The following is a 23,331-nucleotide window of genomic DNA, read 5'->3' as shown; positions in this document are numbered from 1 at the left end:
GCCATTGTTGCTTTAAAGTATGCCAAGACTGAATTGGATGTACAGGTGTTTTTTCTTTTACCCTGTGCACGATGTCCATCTTTATTTCAAACGTGGGCTTTAATAATTTTTTAAAATCTATGTATTGAAATAACTTGGACAGACTTTTTCTTGCAGTAGCACTTTTTATTTATTTTATTTATTTATTTTTCAGTTTTGAAAGAAGGCAGACAGTTTACATATGAGAAGGTTGACTTGACCAATATTAAGGCCATGTTGAATAGTAACGATGTCAGTGAATACCTTAAGATCTCACCATGTGGATTGGAGGTAGGATGCCATTTTATTATTTCGACATAGAATTGTGGCTTTCTTCAAACATAAGACACAACCATTTCCATTCGGTCTTTCCTCCCCTTTTTGTACCTTACAGAGAATAAGTAAGTCTGTGTGTCTGAGCTTTGTGCAAAACTAGTGAGGGAAATCTGTTTTAACTGTAATGTCTCTAACTTGTTTTTTAGCACCAGAAACGACCACTGTGAAACATCACCCTTCTGAAAATCTCAGGTTTCTTTCCCTTGAAATACCTCTGTAGACCCATCTGGTCCTTCTCCCATGTAGTGCGTAACTGTTCCCTACAGTAATTTTTTTGTTTGTTCTGTCACTTTTTCTGTTGTCCTGTCCAATCTTAGAAGCTCAAAGCAGTAGAAAAGATCTTTCACCATCAGCAAAATTTGCCCTAAATATTCCTTTTTCTTAATTTTGTGCCATGATTCCTAGTAATATATTCATCAGGCACTAAATTCATGTCCTTCCTTGGTGTTTATACTTTCCAGGTAGTTATAGATTGAAGGCTAAAAAATGACCGATCTTTAAATCAAATTCCCTAGCCCGCAGATCGCTTCAGTTGCTCTTCTCTGAAGTATGTCCAGCTTGGTTCAGTTGTGCTAAGATTCTACCAGGTATCTGGCAATTCCTGTAGTGAAAGACGTTGCATTGTGTTTGAAACTTACATGCCTTTACAGCTTTTTCTTGTCCGGTAGATGTGAGAAGTGCCATACAGGACTGATTGCAGGCCTGTATGTGGTGGGATGCAAACACTGGCCCCTCGCCGTGTCAGGTTTCTCTCCCTTCCTCCCCTGCTTTGCTGTGCATGGCATGATGGGAGAACCCAAGGCGACTTGGGAGCTGTAGTTCCTTGTCCAGACCCCTGCCTAGAAAGCTGGTCCTGGAGCAGGAAAGGGGCTACATTTTCCCAGCATGTGCTTGGCCTCTAGCAACAGGAAAGGAAGGAGGATAAGGGAATATTGTTTCTTTACTCACGATATTACAGCAAGATCCTAGAAAGTGATTTCTATAAACCTTTATTACTGTATAAATGTTTAGTATGTTATAACAAACATTTTACCAATCACTGTTTCCACTCAAATATTTCATTAACCTCTCTTATGCACACTCATTGAACAGATTGAACAGCTATTTTGAACTCCTTTTATATTTAAAAAAAATTGCAGTTCTACATTTTAAAAAAGAAAGAGCACCCCAGAAATTCCTGCATAAGAGCCTGGATTGTGACTGACAACTAATTACAAATAATGCATCTTCCGCATTGGTTTTTCAGGCTCGATGTGATGCCTCATCTTTTGAAAGCGTTCGGTGTACATTCTGCGTCGATTCTGGGGTTTGGTACTATGAAGTCACGGTAATTACTTCAGGAGTGATGCAGATAGGATGGGCCACCAAAGACAGCAAATTTCTCAATCATGTGAGTATGTGGGAGGTCATGCAGCTGAAACTCTACATTTTGTTGGTGTGGGTGGCTTTTTTTACTTAGTGACTATGCAAACAGCTTTTTACATACTCTTGAAGCATTCATATACATTGCCTCTTTCTCTGAGTTTTCCATTCATTTGCCGCTAGTATGGCGATTTGAATTTAGTATTCATGGAAGGTGCTGAAGTGCCATTTACCTCAAGCCTCACTGGGGCAGTAGTTCAACTCCTGTGACCCATCACACCCAGCCTCTGCTCTGATTGTAAATAAAGATGTTAGTTACTGCCAGTTGTGTTTTTTGTGAAGTGAGTGCCTGCCCACTAAGAGCTGATACCCTGTCATTCACTTATTTAACATAGACCACTCAGAAACTATTAGGTGGGTGATTTTGGTTTGTTTTTTTCTCCTGTTTTACACACTTGGTGACTAGAATATTAAGGCCGCTAATCTACATATGAAACTGACCCCTCTGAGCAGTTTAATATCTTGCTACTGGTGGTGGTTGTAATCCATATGTTGTATTTTTACTCAAGAGATCAAGGATTAAACTCTTCTGTCAGTCTAAATTTGGCTTTCTCTAAACTTTTTTCCATAAGCTCACTCAGTGTTCTGTTCTCTCACTTTTCTTCTGTTCAATTAGTACTTAACATGGCAGATTCCTAGTGCTTGTACATATGTTGCCTTTTAAAAACTCTGCCTTTTCATACATCAGTTAGTCAAAGGCTGTGATTGAGGGATAGTTCAAATGGTAAGAGAACCAAGAGTAAGATATTTTCTGAGGTCCTTACCTGGCTGAAACTTGGTGAAAGGTGCCATTATAAAGAGTTTTTAGATTCTTTCTTTAGTCTGTCAAGGAACTGGAAGTTTTCCCTTTGTGGCAGGAAAGACTAATTTCCAGTGGAAAAAGTACATATGTAGAAACAGCATGCCAAATGTTCCTTCTCTTGCCCTTCAATAATAAACAAACTTCATACAGGCATGAAAACTACCAGTGAGGCACTGATTGAAAATAGCACAAAGCTGGTGCAAATGTCACTTGACGAGAGCATTAGCATTAAACTCTGGGGGCTTGTCTACACTTGCCCCCAATTTCGAAGGGGGCATGGTAATCAGGGCCAGAGGAGATTACTAATGAAGTGCTGCTGTGAATATGCAGCACTTCATTAGGCTAATCTTTCCCCCGTGGCAAGTTCAAAGCATCAAACTTCGAAGTGTCGGCATGCGTGTAGCTGCGGGCACTTCGAAGTCCCTTTACTCCTCTTCGAAGTTGCCACGGGGAAGAATTAGCCTAATGAAGTGAATACGCAGCACTTCATTAGTAATCTCCTGTGGCCCTGATTACCATGCCCCCATCGAAGTTGGGGGCAAGTGTAGACCCAGCCTGGGAGTTTCATTCTCCTTTTCAAGCAAGTGCCTAATTACTCAATCTGCCTTAATAAAAATAAAAACTTTTTTTTTTGCCAGGAAGGCAAACACCTTTGTGATGTGACTCTTTTGTTTGTGGTTTATCTTGCGGGGGAGGTGTTTTGATTTGTACCTTTTCAGGCTCTCGTTAACTCAGGTATACTCAGACAATATGGGAATAGTGTAAAGGTTATCGAGGCAGCCTTGTTTCAGAATTGTCAAGTTTGTTATTCTCAACTTGCACGCTACTGTTAGTGCCTTGTGTTCTGCTTTTTTAATAGTCCATTGCAATGATTTCACAGCCAATGCGTTCAGTTCACAGAGGTGGGTTTTCTAATTGCCACCTTTTTAACCTCACTCCACATGCTGGCTCACCCATAGTCACTACTAATAATTCTGCGAGTGGAACTTGCAGTCCTGTGCTGCTGCTCCTGAGGTCAATTGACATTTTATCGTTGACTTGATGAGGAACAGTACGGTTTGTGCCTGGTCCAGAAATATAATCGAGGTGTCCTTTTTTTGGATAAGCAGAACTGATAGGGTCATCATGTAACAAGCGCATTTCTTGGGGAAGTCCAGCAGGCACCAGACCTGCTTCCAGTCAAAATCTTGAAATTTGTTTAAAATCTTCATATTACCACCATCGTTATTCTGGTGGTCATAACACTGTAAGGTAAGGGGAGAGATTGTATTGAGGGGCGTTTTTTTTTTTTTTTTTTTTTGTAATTCTGTTACAAGAATGACCAGAGTTAAAACTGCTCAATTCCAACTTTTGTAGGAGAAAAATCAGCCCCAAACCTGATGTGCATCATGGACCAAATACAGACGTGCACTAGATGTTAATGTTGATGAATGTAAATTGGTACATGCCAGGGGAATGGAAGAGATGGATAGAGACAGGAAAGCAGCTAATGGGATGATGTAAGAAGGAATATGCTATAGTAGATTCCCTGTCCCTATTCGCCATCCTGCCTGTAATCCTGTCCCTTACTTTCATTTATATAAGTTATTCACATCTCTTCCCTCCCCACCCCCCGGCTTTCTGGAATACAATTTACACCATCCAATTACATCATCTCTAAATATGGCCTTGTGCCTGCAACGTAAGCCTGCTGTTTACATGTCTTTTGAAATGCTGTCTTGTACACCAGAAGCTGCCAGTTGCCAGTTATGGAAAACTGTTTGTGAATTAAAAGAGCAACCCACCAGCGCTTAGAACTAAAGAGGCTTAAAAGATTTTTACCACTCAGTCTTGACTAGCTTGACAGTTTCTGTTTTGTTTTTGGTTTGCTTGTTTGTTTTTTTTTTCTGTCTAATGTGCTTTCTGTGAGGAGTCTCTAAGTGGAGAGAGTTGAGGTAATGAATCTATTTAATGGCTAGATGATTGCTTTATTACAATCCTTTCTCTTTAATTGGATATTTCTGGTGTTCTTTTTGGCCAGCAGATTGTAATTGATTTTTGAAATGGGAGTGCGCGTGTGGTTTTGTTTTGGTTTTTTTGTTTTTTGTTTTTGTTTTTGTTTTTGTTTTTTTAAACCCTCCCCATTTTCACCTTAGAAGATGCCGGCCAGTATTCGAGTAGTCGCATGTATGTGGAATGTGCTTTTACATCCTTTGTGCATAAGTGCTGGCGCACAGGGCAGAGACTGTCTTTCTGTTCCAGTCTTCTGCTTCTGTTGGTTCTGTGATGTTGAGTTGGCCTGTTCTGCCCTCCCTGTTAAGAGTTCTTCTGCAGAAGTTTCATGGGTGCCCTCACTTCCTCCTGCTGTGTGGTCTCCAGTCGATAGCTTCGTGGTAGAGTCTGTGTATTGGCATCTGAATTACATGCCCCAACTGTGCACAGCAGTGCCTTCTAATGGTTGGTGACTTCTCTTCAGTAGTGATGAAGTCTTTCCAATCAGTGCCCAGAATCTTTCCTAGGCACTTATTTTAGAAGACATCCAGACTTTTATCAGAGGGGTAGCCAAGTTAGTCTGTATCTTCAAAAACAACAACAAGTATGTGTGTAATTATATAATATAATAAATATGTACACACACACACACCTTATAGACTAACAGATATTGCGGAGCATAAGCTTTCGTGGGCAAAGAAAGACCTGCTTCATCAGATGGGTCTTTGCCCACGAAAGCTTATGCTCCACAATATCTGTTAGTCTGTAGGGTGCCACAGGACTTCTTGTTTATCTGCACTTTTAACACTTTAGCAGACCTCCTAGCTCTTGCAGCCTTATGTTATCACCAAAATTGTTTAAATTAAAAGGGGGTCAAGTGTTTGTTTTGGTGCTGAATATATTTGATTGTCGTATGTTGAGTTTACTTGATATTATGGATGTCTTTCCTGTCATTTAATGTTGCATCCATCTTGAGGTATCCATCAACTAACATAATGCTGTCCAGGTAGATGAATGGCTCTGTTTGTTGTTTTTGCCTTCTAATGTGATGTTATCTCTTGATATCTGAGTTTCAAGAATATTTATTTTAATTAAGTTATCTGTCTTCAGTTGTAACTTACTGATGGTGCTTCTCGGTACTACAGTGTCCTCAAGGCCAAGGTCATCTAGGCATTGGCCAGCTGTCCATGCTATACTAGAGTTAATACAGCAAATCCATTACCTTGTGTATGTAGTCTATGGCAAACAATGCCAGCCCATGGAGATAAAAATGTAGCCCAGTTCCACTTGTGTCAACCACTCCTGTCTGCTCATCTTTATAGAGCACTTTGCATCCCTGTTACGATGGCCGTGATGTTTATGACTTTAGCCAGGATTCTTTAGGGTGTTGTTTTATGGTCCGTGGTGTAAATATCTGACCTACACAGGATCGCTTGGGCTTGAATCCAGCCCTGTTCTTCTCTAAGCTTTGCAGCCAATGTAGTATGTATCACACTGCACAGAGTTGGCCCACAATAGAGAGTAATGTTTTTCTCTGCTAGGCTCAGTAAGAGCAACACTTTGAGGAATATTCTGATCATTATTCTGTGTTTCTTTTGGTCAGGAGGCATCTCTTCTTCCCACAGTTCATTGAACAATTCTCTGTTTCATTAGGAAGATGATCATAAGTGTTTTTATCATTTCTATAGTAATTTGGTCATCTCTTTCTGCCTTTGGTGCTTTTCAGCTTTTTGTTTGCAGCCTATACTTCTGAAATATCAACTGGATCAATGTTTGTCAGGTTGAAAAATGTGGAGCCATGTATCTCTAACACTTGAAAACTGCTGGATTTAGCTACAGTTTAGGACCCGTCAGACTTATATTATTGGAGAAGTCCAGGCGTCCCTGTTGTTATCAAATCTCACACAGCAAGCAGAAATTTGTCTTCTCTTCTTCCATAATGCTTATTGGTTCCCTCCTCTTCAACCAGGAGAGTTTTTGTACACGTTGTGGGTTAATAATAGTTAATTCCCAGGCAAACTGCAATGAGCTTCAAAAGATTCTCTCTCATATGGGTGACTGGGCAAGAAAATGACAGATGATCTTTCATGTTCAAGACAGAAAGTATCATATTGCACTTTATAAATCCATGGTATGCCCACACCTTGAATACTGCATGCAGATGTGGTCACCCCACCTCAAAAAAAAAAAAAAGAAATTGAACCCCTCTAGTACAGCACCCTTGGGATCTAACTGATACCAAACAAGAGAATTTGCCAAGCCACGGAAGGTCGGTATTGTCTAGCAGCGTTGCCAACGCTTCCACTGCTTACTTGGCTCTTGGAAAACTTAGGGGTAAATTACAGCTAAACAGCGCAGACCACCCAGAGCGAGGACTGTGGCTGTAAAGAAACTTTATGGGACCATGGGGAAACTTGGCCACACCCATGATAAATGGTCATCCAGCTAACTGAAAACATGGTGGACCATGGATGTTGCTGGATGAGAGAGTGCCAGGTTAGAGAGGTTCAATCTGTACTGGAATTGGAAAAAGTTCAAAAATGGCAACAAAATTATTAGAGGTACAGAACAGCTCCTGTATGAGGAGAGGTTAAGGACACTGAGAATTTGAAGCTTGGAAAAGAGAGGACTAGAGGCGGGAGAATATGATTGAGGTCTATAACATCATGACTGGTGTAGAGACGATAGCTCACGAAGTGTGGTTTTGTCTTCCCATAACACAAGAACCTAAATTAAATTAATAGGTAGCAGGTTTAAAACAAACAAAGGGAAGTATTTTTTCACACAATGCACAGTCAACCTATGGAACTCTTTGCCGGAGGATGTTGTGAAGGCCAAGGCCATTATAGGGTTTGAAAAAAAAAAAGATGGCCATTGACAGACTGCTGCATTTATCTATTAGCCCAAATAGGTGGGGTAGTTTCCCTATGCAGAGGTGGTGTTCTCTCTTTTGTCAGAAGCTGGGAATGGGTGACAGGACATGGATTACTTAACAAGTTCGTCAGACCAAAGGTCCATCTAGCCTGGTATCCTGTCTTCCAACGATGACCAATGCCAGATGCCCCAAACTGAGTAAACGGAGCAGGTAATTGTCAAATGATCCCTCGTCTGTCATCTTTCTTCAGCCTCTGACAAACAGAGGTTAGGGACACCATTGCTGCCTGTGCTGGCTAAGAGCCATGGGTAGACCGAACCTCCATGAATTTATCTAGTTCTGGGTTTTTGTTTTTTTTTTTTTTTTGAACCCTGTTAAAGACCTGGTCTTCACAACCTCCTCTGGCAACGAATTCTACTGGCCTGCCATGCAGTGTGTGAAGAAAAACTTTTATTTTAAACCTGCTACCCATTCATTTCATTTGGTGATCCCTAGCTCTTATGTTATGGGAACAAGTAAATAACTTTTCCTTATTCACTTTTTTTGCAACCGACATGGTTTTATAGAGCTCCATCATCTCCTCCCTTAGTCTCCTCTTTTCTAAGATGAAAAGTGCCAATCTTTTTAATCTCTGCATATGGCAGATGTTCCAAACTCCTAATCATTTTTTGCCCTTTTCTGAACCTTTTCCAATGCCAATACATCTTTTCTGAGATGAGGCAACCACTTCTATATGCAGTATTCAAGATGTGGGTACACCAGAAACTTATATAGAAGCAATAAGATAGTCTGTCTCGTATTAAATGATTCCTAATGTTGCTTGCTTTTTTGATTGCTGCTACATATGGAGTGGATGTTTTCAGAGAACTATCCGCAATGACTGCCAAGATCTTTCTTGAGTAGTTACAGCTAAATTAGTCCCCATCATTTCGTATGTATGGTTGGGATTATTTTTCCCAATGTGCATTACTTTACATTTATGAACATGAAATGTCATTTGACATTTTGTTCCCCAAACACTTAGTTGTATGAGATCTTTTTTTGAAGCTCTTCACAGTCTGCCTTGTTCTTAGCTATATTGAGCAGGTTAATATCATCTGCAAATTTTGCCACCTCACTGTTTACCCCTTTCTCTGAACATTTTAGAAATGGGTTGAATAGCATTAGTCCTAGGAGAGACCTTTGGGGGATGCACTAGTTATACCTCTCCATTCTGAAAACTTACCATTTATTTCTTGCCCTTTGTTTCCTGTCTTTTAACCAGTTATCAGTTAGTGAAATTTCCGTCACTCTTATCCCATGACATTTTACTCTACTTAAGAGGCTTTAGAGACCTCGTCAAAGGCTTTCCTCAAATTCTAAGTATGCGAAATCCACTTGATCCCCCTTCTCCGCTTGATGATTACCTAGTCTGTTTATTCACTCTGGGCCACATGGCACTGACCACTGTCAGAAGAGAGGATACTGGGCTACATGGATCTTTTGATCTGACCCAGTATGATGGTTCTTTATGTTCTTACTGTCAACTCTTTTTCATATCTGCCATCCCCGGGACCTGGAAGTTGCCAGATGTTCAAATATTCTGGAGAAGAAGTGTACCTAGCAGTGCGTAACGCTAAAGAAAAACAAGATTAGATATTAAGACCCACAAAAAAGTATGCAGAGTACTTTATTTACCACCAACAGTAATATTGTATAGTGTAAAGTTATACTGCATTTGCTGTATTTATTTGTGTTTACTTACTGAAATCACAACTAAATTTTACTTGTGGTTAAAATGCCGGTTGGGAGTTGCAGATGATAGAATGCCAGATATGAAGGTTTTTACTGTACATTTTTAGCCATTGCTTGCCCAGATGGGTTTGGTGAGAAATACACAGGAAGCCTTTTATTGTATAGTTCAGGGGTGAACAAGTGCCAAGAGTGGCACGTGAGCTGATTTTCATGGGCACACATGATGGGAGATCAACTTTGCCCCTCCTCCCTCCTGCAACAGGGAGCTTGCTCAGTCATGCCTCCTGTGGATTCACAAAAGACCAGCTAACGCTACCGTCCAGCACCTAAGCGGTAAAGCTCTGTATCTTTATTAACGGTGCCTTTGTAAGTAGGACTGTTAGTAACTTTTAAAATATCACTGGCACTCAGACCGAACAGAGTTAAGTGGTATTTTTGGCACTCCACCTCAGAACGGTTGCTGACCCCTGGTCTAGTCTCTTTAGATTTGTTACTTGGGTGGGAGGTAAAGGGGCTGCAGGAGGTGTTTGTGTTTTCCCACAGGCATGAGGCATGTAGCTGCTTCCCTCTTTAAAAAGAACTAATATGACTTTTTGTTGTCTCAAGTTTTGTCAGCCCTTGGGTGTGAGAGTAGCTTCTGTTAGATTAGAGGTGGCATTGTGGAGAAAACAAGCAAAATATTGCTGTTCAGATACCTAGGTTTGTTGCAAAGACAATACAGCCAATATTCATCATCATATAAATATATAGCTGTTCATTCCAAGAGCTCAAAGCGCTTTGCAGACACGAATTCTTACAATATCCATGGAGAGGTAGGCAAACTTCATCTCTTAGCTCCCAAACATGGAGGACCTGAAGCACAGAAGTTCAGTGACTTTGCCCGGTGTCTCCCAAGAAGTTGCTGCTGAGTCACAAATAAATCCCAGAACTCCCGACTCATCCTGTGCTCTATCCACCAGACGGTACTCCCTCTGACATATGGAAAACGATTGTAACACCCGGTTGAACAATAGTACGAAAATTGTGTGGCACATTGCAGCCAATACATTCTCATTCTCTAAATTACGTTGTGCTCAAATACACAGCAGATGCTCTGATTCTTAATATTGAATCATTCTGTCTGCTGAACGCAGATGGGAAATGAGTTATACACTCAGTGGGGATGCTCACATGCTTCCTGCTCCTTCTAAGCCTTGTTCAGTTAATGCTATTAGATCTTCGTCTTTCATGAGCATTAAACTCATTCCTAATAATTTTTAAATTAATCAAAATATAAGGTACAGTCAAATGAATTCTGATGGTATCTCTTCCACAGGATTTTGGAGTGTAAAAGGTTCAATATGCCTTCACGAGAGCTGTGTAGTTTAGATGCATTTATAAGTAGAAAGAAGAGAGAGGAATTGAAACTGAATGAGGGGTGTGTGGGTTTTTGTGAGCAAGAGAAAACAGACTATTAAAGAAACCTGATGACCTTCTTAGAATGAAGGGTTTGGCTATATAAAAATAGACCTCCAACCCTTTCCCACAAAACAGGAGTGGCTGGAGATTAAAATGTTGTCCTTTGTTTCCCTAAAGGAAGGTTATGGTATTGGAGACGATGAGTATTCCTGTGCGTATGATGGCTGCCGGCAGCTGATTTGGTATAATGCCAGAAGTAAACCACATTCCCATCCCTGTTGGAAAGAAGGTATTTTCTTCATCTTGTGGCAGCTACCCTAGGCTGTTTTCACCATACACCTCAAGTATACGTGCAGGAGGAATAGCTTGTACTGGAGGTTGTGGTTTTGTTTTGTTTTTTTAGCAGTTTCAGAGAATCCTGAAAATGAGGTCATCTAGCCAACTTCTTGCCATTACAGAATTGTTAATTAGTGTATACGTGCTAGTCTCCTGCCTGCTTTCTTAAATGTGTCAAAAGAAAATGTCCATGGCTTCCCATGGAGATGTTACATCACCTAAACCATCTGGCTTTGGCAGGGTCCTCACCTCCACCAGTTTTTACAGGCTATTGGGATGGAAAATCCCAGGGGCTGCTCTGACCAGGCTGGAGTGTTCCCCATCCACGGCGGACAGAGGGCTGCTCCAGCCCCGTAGGGCCTGCTGCAGGCAGATCCACTCCAGCCTGGATGAAGCAGCCCTCATCTGTGGTGGCCCCAGGCATGCTGTGGGTGGGGGACACTCCTACCGTTAGCCCCACCCATCAATCGTAACCTAAACAGATGGTTAACTGGTAAGTTTCATTAACGTCCCTATCAGTCAGCACTGATAGTGTCACTTTACCATAAGGTTGCCTGATACTTTCTTTTTATAAGAGCCTGTTTTCAGTTGCTGACAACTTTGCCAAACTTAAATCATTCCAACAGAAGTTTTTATGGTAGATGTTAGGCTCAGGTGGATTCTTTTGTTTTTGTTTTGGAAGCCTCAGCAAATATGGTTTGGCTGTTTCTGAGAACAAGGTTTGGGAAATGGATTGGTTTTCGCTGTATAAGAAAAGAAGAAAAACTCTGGCAAACCTTGCTCTAAGAAACTCTAGTGTCTCCAGGCTTTTTAACTAGGAGCTTGAAAATTGGCAGAAAGATTGCAGGGTTTTTTTATGTAGCTTCCAGGGATGTGCTGTAAATCAAGCCAGATTTGCCTAAGTTGTAAACCTTTAAATACCTCCATCTGCCCATGCTTGGCAGAGATTCTCAATCTAAGCAGCTAAATTCCCTGAAAATTACATCTGCATTGGGCTCCAGTCTGGGGAGGGAATGGAAAGAGGCAACCTTAATGCCTGCCTTTGCTGGCTTAGGAGTATTTGGCTGAGCAATGTTAATGTTCCTTAGGTGTAGCTGTTTGTGTGCAAATCAGCCTAAATCTTCTTTTCCTTATTTTCATCCAATTTCCTCCTAATTTTACTCTGCTAAAAAAAAAAAAAATCTCCCTCCCTCCCTCCCTCGTGCTTATTCAGATGGTGATCGGCTCTTTCCTGTTGGCCCCCTCCTTAACCAAGCTATTCACAATTGGTTTCTTAACCTTTTCTCAGCAATCAGCACCTTCCAGCTCCCAACCGTGTTTGTTTTATTTGCTGAATGCCATAAATGTTAGAAACTTAACCCTAAAATATTTTTCTTCTTGCACATAAGGAGACACAGTCGGATTTTTACTAGACTTGCAAGAAAAACAAATGATCTTCTATCTCAATGGAAACCAGCTTCCTGCTGAGAAGCAAGTGTTTTCATCAGCTGTGTAAGTATGTTTTCATTTTGACAGGGACAAGCATTACATAGATCTCTCATAGAACTGGAAGGGACCCTGAGAGGTCATCAATTCCCAGTCCCCTACCCCCACAGCAGGGCAAAGCACCATCCCTGACAGATTTAAAAAAAAAAAAAAAAAAGTCTATGTACCCCAGGCCCTTAAATGATCTCCAGGATTGAGCTTTTTAAACCCTGGGTTTACAAGGCCAATGCTCAAACCACTAAGCTATCCATTTCCCGCCCCCCCCATGTGGATAATTATTGCTTATCAGTTAAAAGAAAATTAAAATTGTTTGTTTCACAGTAGATTAATATTTACCAGTCACAGGTGCTATTACTTTTAAGCAGAGCCCCCTACTGAATGTATCAAAACAAAAAGCAGTCAAGTAGCACTTTAAAGACTAGCAAAATAGTTTATTAGGTGAGCTTTCGTGGGACAGACCCACTTCTTCAGACCATAGCCAGCCCAGACTACTGAATGTAGTGAGAGTTAAAAATCAATTATAAGAGTGTGAATTTACAAATGTATTCAAAGGCCAAAAGGAAACCCTTTCTTTAGCCTACTATAGCTTTTTCTAATGCCAAGCCAACACTTCAGTAATACGAAAATGAGACAAAGAATTGTAATGAAGTCTAAAAACGCTTTCCAGCTGTGGCTGTAGTTTGCATAATCTCTACTGCACAGCTAATGTCCTCAGGCTTTACCATATAAATTACTGCCTCCTTCATTCACCCAGTGTGTCTCCATGGGATCTTTGCCTAAAAATGTAAAATTACTGTTGATTTATATTAGTGTAATTAGGATCAGAATCTGGCCTCAGACTACAGGTTGAACCTCTCTAATCTATAACACTCTCTCATCTAGCAACATCCATAATCTGGCATGAGTTTGGTTAGCTGAATGACCATGTGTAGGTGTGGCCAGGTTTCCCATGGCCTTATAAAGTTTGTTTCCAGCAACCAGTCCTGGCTCTGTGTTCAGTGTTGTTGTTTAGCTCTAATTCACCCCTAAATGTCTTCTACAAGCCCACCTAGTAGTGGAAGTGTTGATCATGTGCTCGATAATGTTGACCTCCCCTGGTCTGGCAAATTCTCTCATCCAGCACCAGTCAGGTCTTGAGGGTGCCAGATAAGCGAGGTTCAGCCTGTACAAAATAGGAAAGAGGTGTCTAACTTAAAATGTGGTAAATGTTAACTGCTTTTCTTTATAGTACTGTTGGCTTTATGGCCCTGAATATAAATAGAACTGATCAGTGATTCACGAACTATTTTTGGTGCAGAATAGCCAAGTACCTGGAGAGCTAAACACTTTCTTGATGAGAGGATCTTGGATGTTTTGAAAAATAACCAAGGGCCCAGTCCTGCAAACTTTAAGGCATATGCTTAACTTTACTATTCTGAGGAATTGATGCTGTACGAAGTTGTGAGATTTACACACCCAACTCCCATTTAAGTTGCACAGGTGACTCTCCTAGTAAAGCTTGGCTGGTTTCTGTCTTCTCTTTGTAGTATGCAAAACAAATATCGTAAAATTCCAGAAATATCAAAAGATGCTTCTTAGGTATCTTAAATCAACAACTATGTAAGAGGTACAGCATTATTCATGCACAAAGCACTTAACCCCAACAAACTAGTTCTAAAGGCAATGGAAATACTTATGCCAGTTTAGCAGCTTATGGAACACCTGCTGTATAATATTGTGGATTTTGGTTCTCTTGGAGATAAAATAACAAAACCTTGTTCTTGTTGCCTGAGCATGTCAGCTCTTCACATGCTTCTAATTTGTCCGGAGCTACCCACATGTTGTTGTGCTTTGGCGTATCGGGGAAAGAAGAGGTTGGTGATGTGAATCTTTTGCACTGCAGCTGGTCCCCAAGCCACAACAGACAGTCCCGTTTTGGACAAAACCACTGTTCCTGCTAGGTTGTGGGAGATGTATCCATTGGATGGAAAACAGTGTTGTCTTCTGCTCAGGCACATGTGTTTACCTTCCACATAGGTGCCCCTTATCCGGTTTGTAGCCAGTTAGAAGCTCTGGCAGAAAATGGCAGTTGACTTGAGTCACATATCTTTAATTAGACTTAGAAATAAAAAAAATAAGAAAAAATATGGGGTGTTAAAATCAGGTGCCCTGGAATTTCTGTCTCAGGGTGAGAGAGCTTTTGGTCTAATTATAAAAGTATGTTATCCCGTGTGCTCTGTCTGCACAACTGCTTTCTGATGTCCATGCTGTCCTTCACATTGCAGATCTGGCTTTTTCGCTGCAGCTAGTTTCATGTCCTACCAACAATGTGAGTTCAATTTTGGAGCAAAGCCTTTCAAGTATCCTCCTCCTTCTGTCAAATTTAGCACCTTTAATGACTATGCCTTCCTGACAGCAGAGGAGAAAATAATTTTACCAAGGTAATTTTTCTACTTGGGTATGCCACATTCATACAATGTACACAGGTGTAGGTATGAACAGTATACAGTAAACTTTTTCGTATCTGGCAGCCCTGGGACCAGGAAGTTGCCGGATGTTCAAATACTCTGGACAATAGAGAGGTGTACCTAGCAATGCATAACACCAAAGAAAAACGAGATTAGAGGTGAAGAACCAAACAAAAATGTACACAGAGTACTGTGTTTACCTGCAGCAGTACAGGTTGAACCTCTCAATACAGAACTTTCTCATCCCGTGAACTTCGTAATCCGGCATGATATTAGTTAGCCAGAGAACCACTTATCATGGGTGTGGCCAAGTTTCCCACAGTCCCATAAGCTTTGTTTACAGCTCCCAATCTGGCTCTGTGTTCTGTGCTGTTATTTAGCGGTAATTTACCCTTAAATGTCTTCTACGAGCCCAGCAAACGGTTTACGTGTTGGTAATGCACTGGAGAATACTGACCCCACCCTTCATCTGGCAAATTCCTCTGGCTCTGGCAGGTCCCGAGGGCGCTAGACTAGAGAGGTTTAACCTCTAGTATTGTACACTGTAAACTTAGACGGCATTGGATGTTTTATTTTTGTATTTACTTTCACTACACTGTACGTTTGGCAAACGTAACTAAAATTTATTTATGGTTAAAATGGCAGTTATTTGAGTGTTCTGGATGATAGAATACCAGATATTAGAGTTTACTCTGTGAAATTTCTGGTGTAAATGGCCTCAAATATTTTTATTAAGTGATCAGTTCTGGATGTGATTAGCATGTCATTTCAGGTAAGGATTAGGCTTCACTTAACAAAGTACATCAGCACAGAGGTGGGTAAAAGTACCCAAAAAGTTACCAAAGTAAAAGTAAGCTAATAGAGGTGTGCTTAAGTACAAGTCACCAGTGTCCCTCTGGAAAACTACTTGAGTAAAAGTGCGCACATGTGCCTCACATCTTGCTTGTACTCAAGTATCCAGAAGTGAAAGCAGCTGCACTTTTACTCAAGTACCTTTTTAGGGTACTTTTCCCACCTCTGCTTAAAGCATGTGCTTAAGTGCTTTGCTAGATTTTGTCCTTTCTTCTGTACTCCTTAAACTACACTGCCTTTACAGTTATAAATTAAACTGATTTTAGTGAGCACCATCTTTATAATATACATGATAGAAAGCAGTTCCTGTCATATAGAAACTAAAGTTAATAGAAGAAAAATTATCTTAATCAAAACTGGTGTCTTATTTAAAAATGGCCTCATTTGTGGTGATGGCTGTGTAGAAACACTTTGCAAGCAATTGTAAAGCCTGAAGTGAGTGGTCTCTTCTCCTAATCTTAATAAAAATGCTTTCTTACTATGAAGGATGCTGCCCAGCAGAGATGTGGAATTGCCGGTCCATTCCAGCAATGACTTTGAACCATTTGAGACCTCCTTTTGGCTTTATTTGGGCTCAGAACTTGTACTTGACTTGGATAAAATCAGCATAAATTTTGCATTTCTACAAAAGAAAAAGTCTTGATTTTTATACCTTTTAGGTAATCCATGAAATTGTAATCTAGTGCAGGTAGAGCCCATTGCTAGGAGCCAGTGTCTTAGGGGCTAAGAAGAGCCACAAGTCACCATATGACCTGGGGCAAAATCCAAATTTTAAACTTTAGTGCCTAAAGATAGTTACTGTGATGGGGGCATCTTGCCTGTTACAAGTGCCTTCTAGCTGGTGTGTATGTGTATGCATCTAAAGTCTGACAAAAACTGAAAGTGGGTGAAAAAAATCATCAAGGGACTGAACCTGCACTGGTATCTTCTGTTGTGGATCTGCACCAAGTTCCACTGAATTCCTGGGAGAGCAGAGAGCTCATAGCCCCATTACAGGAGCAGAGCTGAAGTTTATCATTTTTTTGGGTATCGGAAGGAATTCTTTTCCGTCATCGGTGAACGTTCTGATGTTTTTTTCTGAGGCATCTGTCTGTGTCGACACTGATGACTGGTTTAGAAGTACAGCTGTACTGCACCTCCAATGCTTCTGTGATTTTCTTTTTTCACCCTCCTCCCTATGTTCATTTAAAACTTATCAAGAAAATGACACATTAAGTCCCCTCTTGTTTAATCTAATTTAATCCCTCCATCTACTTAGTTGCTGTCCACAAGAATTGGACGAGATCTTTTTCATAGATTTCTCATCTGAAATTCCATGGCATCGATATTGCTTAACAATATAGCTCTGATTCAGTTGTTAGAATCCAAACGTATGAAGCAACGCTCTTATTAATTCTGCTCCCTAGGCGTTTGCTTATACTGATACCTCATACGTTCCCCTCTCTCTTCTGGCATCTTGCCCCCTCTTCTAGTATTTGGTTGATATGTTGGGTGGCCCGTCTCTTGTATCTCTCTCCTTGTAAACAGTCTTACAATATTATGTGGCTTCTGAGACTTATGCATATTGAGAAGTTTTTAAACCATTTGTATTACACTAGTGTACGTATCAAACTAAATTGTGGTTTGTTTTTTTTTTTCTTTTAGAAATGTTCTATTTTGGAAGTGATAGGAATTAGAAAAAAACGAGACATCTAATCTAGCCCCCTCTCGAACCCCTCCCCAGAGCGTATCTTGAAGAGCATTGTTATTCCACCCGCCTAAATATCTGCATGTTTTGTTTAGGCATCTTTTTACTGATTCTGTTTTTTATTGACAACAGTGAGGAATTTGTATAGTAGAAAAACACCTTCGAATGTGGCGTTAGCCTGGCTCCATTACTGACAAGTGTAGTCGAAAGTGTTTTTTCTTGCCCATCTGTTTCAGACATAGACGCTTGGCTTTGTTGAAGCAAGTGAGTATCCGGGAGAACTGCTGTACGCTGTGCTGTGATGAGGTAGCAGACACAGAACTCAGGCCATGTGGACACAGGTAAGTCAAACTCAAACATCTTGCCCGATGGTATTTTAACAAGTGCAGTGCCAAGGACATCATCTGCCCATCTCAGCTGACTACCCAACCTGCACAGAAAGATCTGCCCCTGGGAAGATCAGAAGAAGAATGCAGGATAAACAAACACTAGCCATTGGTCCAACACCACCTTCGTCAAAACAGATGTAATATCCAATGGGTGTGGGTGCTGTTGCTACCCCTCAGAGGCCTGGTTTTGTGTCTTCACAGTGCCTGCATTACCAAAAGTAACTCCTTGTTCTGGAAGGTGTTGAGATAAGTGCAGTACAAAACCTCTACATAAAAGACAGTATTGCTTAGAAAAAATCAAGAATCAGGCTGGATTTTTAATATAGTCGGAGTCCCTTTACCAAGTCACCAGTACAAATACGGTAAATTAAGTACTGACCTTGTGACTGCCGCAATGGCTTTTAAGTTTGTTTCTAAGTGTCCAGCTCTCGGTGCTCTGTAGACACCACTAGAATCCGACTATTGCAATTGATGTTCTTGTTGGCTGGTAGCAGGAAGACATAGGACTGAGTGGGTTTGCAGAATATCTATCAGAATAACTATGACCTTCAAAGAGGACTGAAATATCTGAGGAACTGAGATTTATGAGCTTCCATTGACTGATGACACAGTACCTAAGCATCATGTTGACGAAGATCTGTATTTCATCCTTTTTCTGCAGGAATTTAATGAATTTTTTGTTGTGGGAGAATTTATTGGCTTCTTGATGTAATTCTAATTTTAAAAAAACAAAAACCAAATCAGCATAAAATGAAATTTGTAACTAATCTTCTCTTCCTAGTGACCTGTGCATGGAGTGTGCCTTGCAACTGGAGACCTGCCCATTGTGTCGAAAGGAAATACAGACTAGAGTCAGACAGATCTCTCACATTTCATGACACGTGGAAAAACATTGTGGACTTATTTCTAATCAATTCCAGCCAATACTGCAAGGGACAAGCATCTCTAACCAATCTATACGCACATCAAACCATAGCCATGACCAGATTTCATGCTACGCCATTGTCTGTTTACCTTAGAAATGAAATATTTAATAAACTAAACCAATGTGCCAGTGCTGGGGAACTGGCTTCAACAGCAGTGAAACCTGATAGTTCAACATTTTGTGGCTGTTGGCTATCTCCAAGCAAGACTACAAGAGTGTCTTTTATTTTTCCTTTTTTTTTTTCCTTTTGTCATTCTCTCACCTATCACAAGTGCTGAAAAAGAATTTGCACTGGAAATGCACACATGAAGTCCATAAAATCTCCTAAAACAGGGACAGTCTGTCTCTTGCTATGAAGTCCTTATTTTTGGCAGAAGTCGGGAATAAAATATGCCAATATTTCTTTAATGTAGCTTCCTGCTGGTCAGAAACTCTGTTTTCAGACAGTGGATATTAAACTGTTCAGTGACTTGAAATGTGAACTCAAAAAGACTGGTTTGAAAAGAAAGTGCAGACACTGATGAAAAATCCAAATTTTTGATAACTCAGTGATTCCAAAGATGGTTCTGATCTCATTTTTTTAAACTGCAGAAAATTGGTGGTATTCTCACATTTCATAGTGTTGCTAATTACTTCAATTTCAGTACCCATCTTCAGTGAAAAGAAGAGTAATTTTCAGGAGGAAATCTTATGCTAATTGTAACGTAGGCTGGGAGACTGTTTGATATTCTGGGTATTTTTAAGGTACCATCAATCATCTTTTTTTAATCAGTATTGTTTTTTGCAAGTTATGTACATTTTGGAAATTGAGCTATATTCTGAAAAGGCCTGGAAAGAATTCTGAGCAAATGTATTAATATTGTTTTAAACAAATACATGTTATTTGAATAGCACATTCAGTCCCGATCTGTTTAACTCTGCATTTAACCATAAATGCACATGGTCCCCTGCACCAGATGCAGGATTGGGGTAGCACTGGTTTTGATTGTGATGATCAAGTGGCGATTCCTTTTTACTCCCTCATCATAAATTTGTGATACTTAGTTCATAAGAATACACGTTAGCAGTCTACTTTGGATGGATAGTTGGGGTTTGTTTGTTTGTTTTCCCCTCCCCCCGCCCCGCCCCGCCAAGGTCCAAGTATACATTTAGTAAAACCAAGCCAGATGCTCAGGGAGTGTGAAGTGGTGTAATACCGTGGAAGTCAATGGTGCTGTCCACGCTTGTGCCAGCCTGAGAACCTGTCTCTGAATCAAACAAGTTTTCACACTTTTCTTGCTAATCCACTTGCAATTACTTAGATCAAAAAAATCCCCACTTCTTGGTAAATTTTTAACAACCAAGATCGCTGTGGTGAGTTCTTGTGCTGCAAGATTTATTTACGGTAAACTATTTATCCAGTATTAGTTGACCAGAACTCTTAAATAACCAGCAGAACTCTCAAACCCTGACAAAACAAAGCAGCACTTTAAAGACTAACAAAATGATTTATTCAGTGATGAGCTTTCACAGGACAGACCCATGACGCTACTTCCCTTCCCTACTCTGCCAGCGAGAAGAACTGAGCATGCGAGCAATTCCCAGCTCCTCAGCGGCCAATCTGTTCAGTGCCTGCCTGCCTCCCTCCGGGCTGCGTGTGTGTGTAGCCTGCTAGCACCTTTGCTCTCCCACCCAGGGTCCACCACCCAGAGCAGCACGGCCATGCACGAGCCACCTGTCGCCATCTCCACCAATGACGTAGAGGCAGCAGTTGAACAGGAGCCGGCCCTGGAGTGTGGGGGAAGCTGAACTTGTTATTCAGGGGGCCATTGACCTCCTGTCTGTCTCTCCCCTGCCCTCCAACTTCTCTGTATTAACCCCAGAATATTTGAACATCTGGTGATCTCCTGGTCCTGGGGTTGCCAGTTATGAAAGAGTTAACCATAAATGTATTATTACCATAAAATTTTACAATGTGTACATTTGGGGCCTGACCCTGCAGGCTGAGTACTTTCAACTCCTGTTTGTCAGTGAGACCTTGAGAGCCTCAAGCACCTCACAGAATAAGACCCTTGAACTTATCCTTTCGCTTGATGCCTTCAATATTTCAGAGGTTGGGGAGAGTCACCCTGTGCAGATGGCCAGCAAGTGACCATTTGAGGGCTTGGGTTTAAGTTCTGTGTAGCTCTTCGTGGTGGATTCCTTGCCTACAGGAGCCTTTCACCCCCAAAATGCAGATATTCAATCAGTCTCTCACTCAGTCCCACAAATTAAGAACAAGCTCCTATAAGCTCTTATTCTTCCTCCTGAATTTTCTAAATAGTTCTTAGTAAACTGAATACAGACTAGTGTAACTTAGTCATCTTATTAAAGTTACAGTGGCTGGAGCTCTCTTTCATTCTCTTTCAAAGCTAGTTCCTGTGGAGCTCTGTGTCCTGATATGACTGCTCCAGCCTATAAAAGTGGACACTCCATATAGGCAATGTCTACACTAGAAGCATCTATCTACAGAAGTTACTGTCAGAAGAGGTGTTCTGACAAAACTTCTGTCGACAGATCACATCTACACATAAAAGTGGCTCAATCTTTTGCTCTGCTCTGTTTGACAAAAGGGCCCCCTGGAGCATGTACGTGGCTGTTTTGTGGAGTATCTACACGCAAAATGCATTTAAGTTTTGTCAACAAAACTCTCTAGTGGAGACGTATCTACAGTTTAAGGATTTCCCCAAATATTCTGCCCTGTGCATTTAACTTCCAAAATCCATTTTCATTCTGGTAGTATTGAGAAGTCTGAGGCAGATCAGTGCTTACTTGTGATGAGTGTTCTACACATAGCGAAGTCGACTGAATCATTGCCCCAAAAAGCCTAGAATTTAAGTTGTAAGCCTTAGAAACTTACTTTCAAAACTCTGATTGCAAAAAAGAGTCCTCAGAGCAAGAGCAGAGCTCAAAAGAACAGCCATACTGGGTCAGACCAAAGGTCCATCCAGTCCAGTATCCTGTCTGCCTACCGCAACCAATGCCAGGTGCCCCAGAGGGAGTGGACCAAACAGGTAACGATCAAGGGATCTCTCTCCTGCCATCCATCTCCAGCTTCTGACAAATAGAAGGTAGGGACCCATACCTTCCCCTTTCTGGCTAATAGCCATTCATGGACCTAACCTCCATGAATTTATCTAGCTCTTTTTTTTTTTTTTTTTTAAGCCGTGTTATAATCCTAGCCTTCACAGCCTCCTCTGGTGAGGAGTTCCATAGGTTGCTCTGTGTGAAGAACTTTATTTGTTTTAAACCTGCTACCCGTTAATTTCATTTGGTGTCCTCTAGTTCTGATACTAGGGGAGCAAGTAAATAATAATTCCCTGTTCACATTCTCTACACCACTTGTAATTTTATATCTCTGTCATATTCCCCCTCTTTTCTAAACTGAAAAGACCTAGTCTCTTTAATTTCTCTGTATATGGGAGCCATAGCAAACCCCTCATCATTTTAGTTGCACTTTTTTTGAACCTTTCTCAATGCCAATATATCTTTTTTGAGATGAGGTAACCACAACTGTGTGCGGCATTCAAAGGTGTGGGTGTACCACGGTTTTATATCAGGGCAATAAGATATTCTCTGTCTTATTCTCTACCCTTTTTCAACGATTCCTAACATCCTGTTTGCTGTTTTGACTGCCACTGCAACCTGATGAGTTGTAACTAAATTAGCCCCGATCATACTGCATGTATAGTTGGGGTTATTTTTTCCCTCAATGTGCATTACTTTACACTTAGCCACATTAAAATTCATTTGCTATTTTGTTGCCCAATCACTCAGTTTTGTGAGATTCTTCTGAAGTTTGTCACAGTCTGCTTTGGCCTTAACGATCTTGAGCAGTTTAGTGTCGTCTGCAAACTTTGCCACCTTACATTTTACCCCTTTCTCCAGATCATTTAGGAGTAAGTTGAATAGGATTGGTCCTAGGGCTGACCCTTGGGGAACACCACTTGTTACCCCTCTACATTCTGAAAATTTACCATTTATTCCTGCCCTCTGTTTCCTGCCTTTTGACCAGTTCTCTGTCCATGAAAGGATCTTCCCTCTTATCCCACGGCAACTTAATTTACATAAGAGCCTTTGGTGAGGAACCTTGTCAAAGGCCTTCTGGAAATCCAAGTACACTACATCTACCTTACCCAGATTTGCTGACCCCTTCAAAGAACTCCAATAGAGTAGTAAGACATGCTTTCCCTTTACAGAAACCATGTTGACTCTTGCCCAACAAATTATATTTTTCTATGTGTCTGACAATTTTATTCTTGCCTATGATTTCAGCTAATTTACCCAGTACTCGTGTTTAGACTTACGGGTCTGTAATTGCCAGGGTTGCCTCTAGAGCCCCCTTCTGTAAGCTCCAAGGCATTGTTTATACTACAACAAACGTGTGAGCCCGAACTCTATAAATGCCTTTTAGAGGAAAGGGCTGCGATTTTTCTCTGGTTAGGGTAGATTAGAAATAAAATTTTCAAAAACACAAGTGACTTGCAAGGAGACTTAGGCTTCAAAGCGCCTAAACTGCTTTTGAAAATAAATGTTTAGAAACTCTTATCCTTGACAGTTTCTTTTTATCAGCAGTGTTTTATTGGCATCTTCTCTTTTCTGTACAGCCCACAAGAGCTTAAGCCTAAGAACCGGT

The 23,331-nt window shown here is 40.8% G+C and overlaps 1 protein-coding gene across 8 annotated transcripts in view; it reads left to right on the top strand.

The window, feature by feature from the left end:
* The window catches only part of RSPRY1 (ring finger and SPRY domain containing 1), a 62,245-nt gene extending 42,675 nt beyond the window's left edge, over nucleotides 1–19,570 (top strand). For all 8 annotated transcript variants that reach the window (XM_075008944.1, XM_075008948.1, XM_075008946.1 and 5 more), the window contains 7 exons: nucleotides 194–309; nucleotides 1,601–1,744; nucleotides 10,734–10,845; nucleotides 12,281–12,383; nucleotides 14,642–14,797; nucleotides 17,600–17,704; nucleotides 18,534–19,570. In XM_075008944.1, coding sequence (XP_074865045.1) covers nucleotides 194–309; nucleotides 1,601–1,744; nucleotides 10,734–10,845; nucleotides 12,281–12,383; nucleotides 14,642–14,797; nucleotides 17,600–17,704; nucleotides 18,534–18,630 — 833 coding nt within the window. In that variant the 3' untranslated portion in view covers nucleotides 18,631–19,570. The remainder of the gene's footprint in view (nucleotides 1–193; nucleotides 310–1,600; nucleotides 1,745–10,733; nucleotides 10,846–12,280; nucleotides 12,384–14,641; nucleotides 14,798–17,599; nucleotides 17,705–18,533) is intronic.
* The last annotated feature ends 3,761 nt before the right edge of the window (nucleotides 19,571–23,331 follow it).

This window comes from Carettochelys insculpta, chromosome 14 (genome assembly GCF_033958435.1).
Source record: "Carettochelys insculpta isolate YL-2023 chromosome 14, ASM3395843v1, whole genome shotgun sequence".
NCBI lineage: Eukaryota > Metazoa > Chordata > Testudines > Carettochelyidae > Carettochelys > Carettochelys insculpta.
Note: the sequence above shows the minus strand (reverse complement) of the source record. Positions and strands in the feature narration are given on the sequence as shown.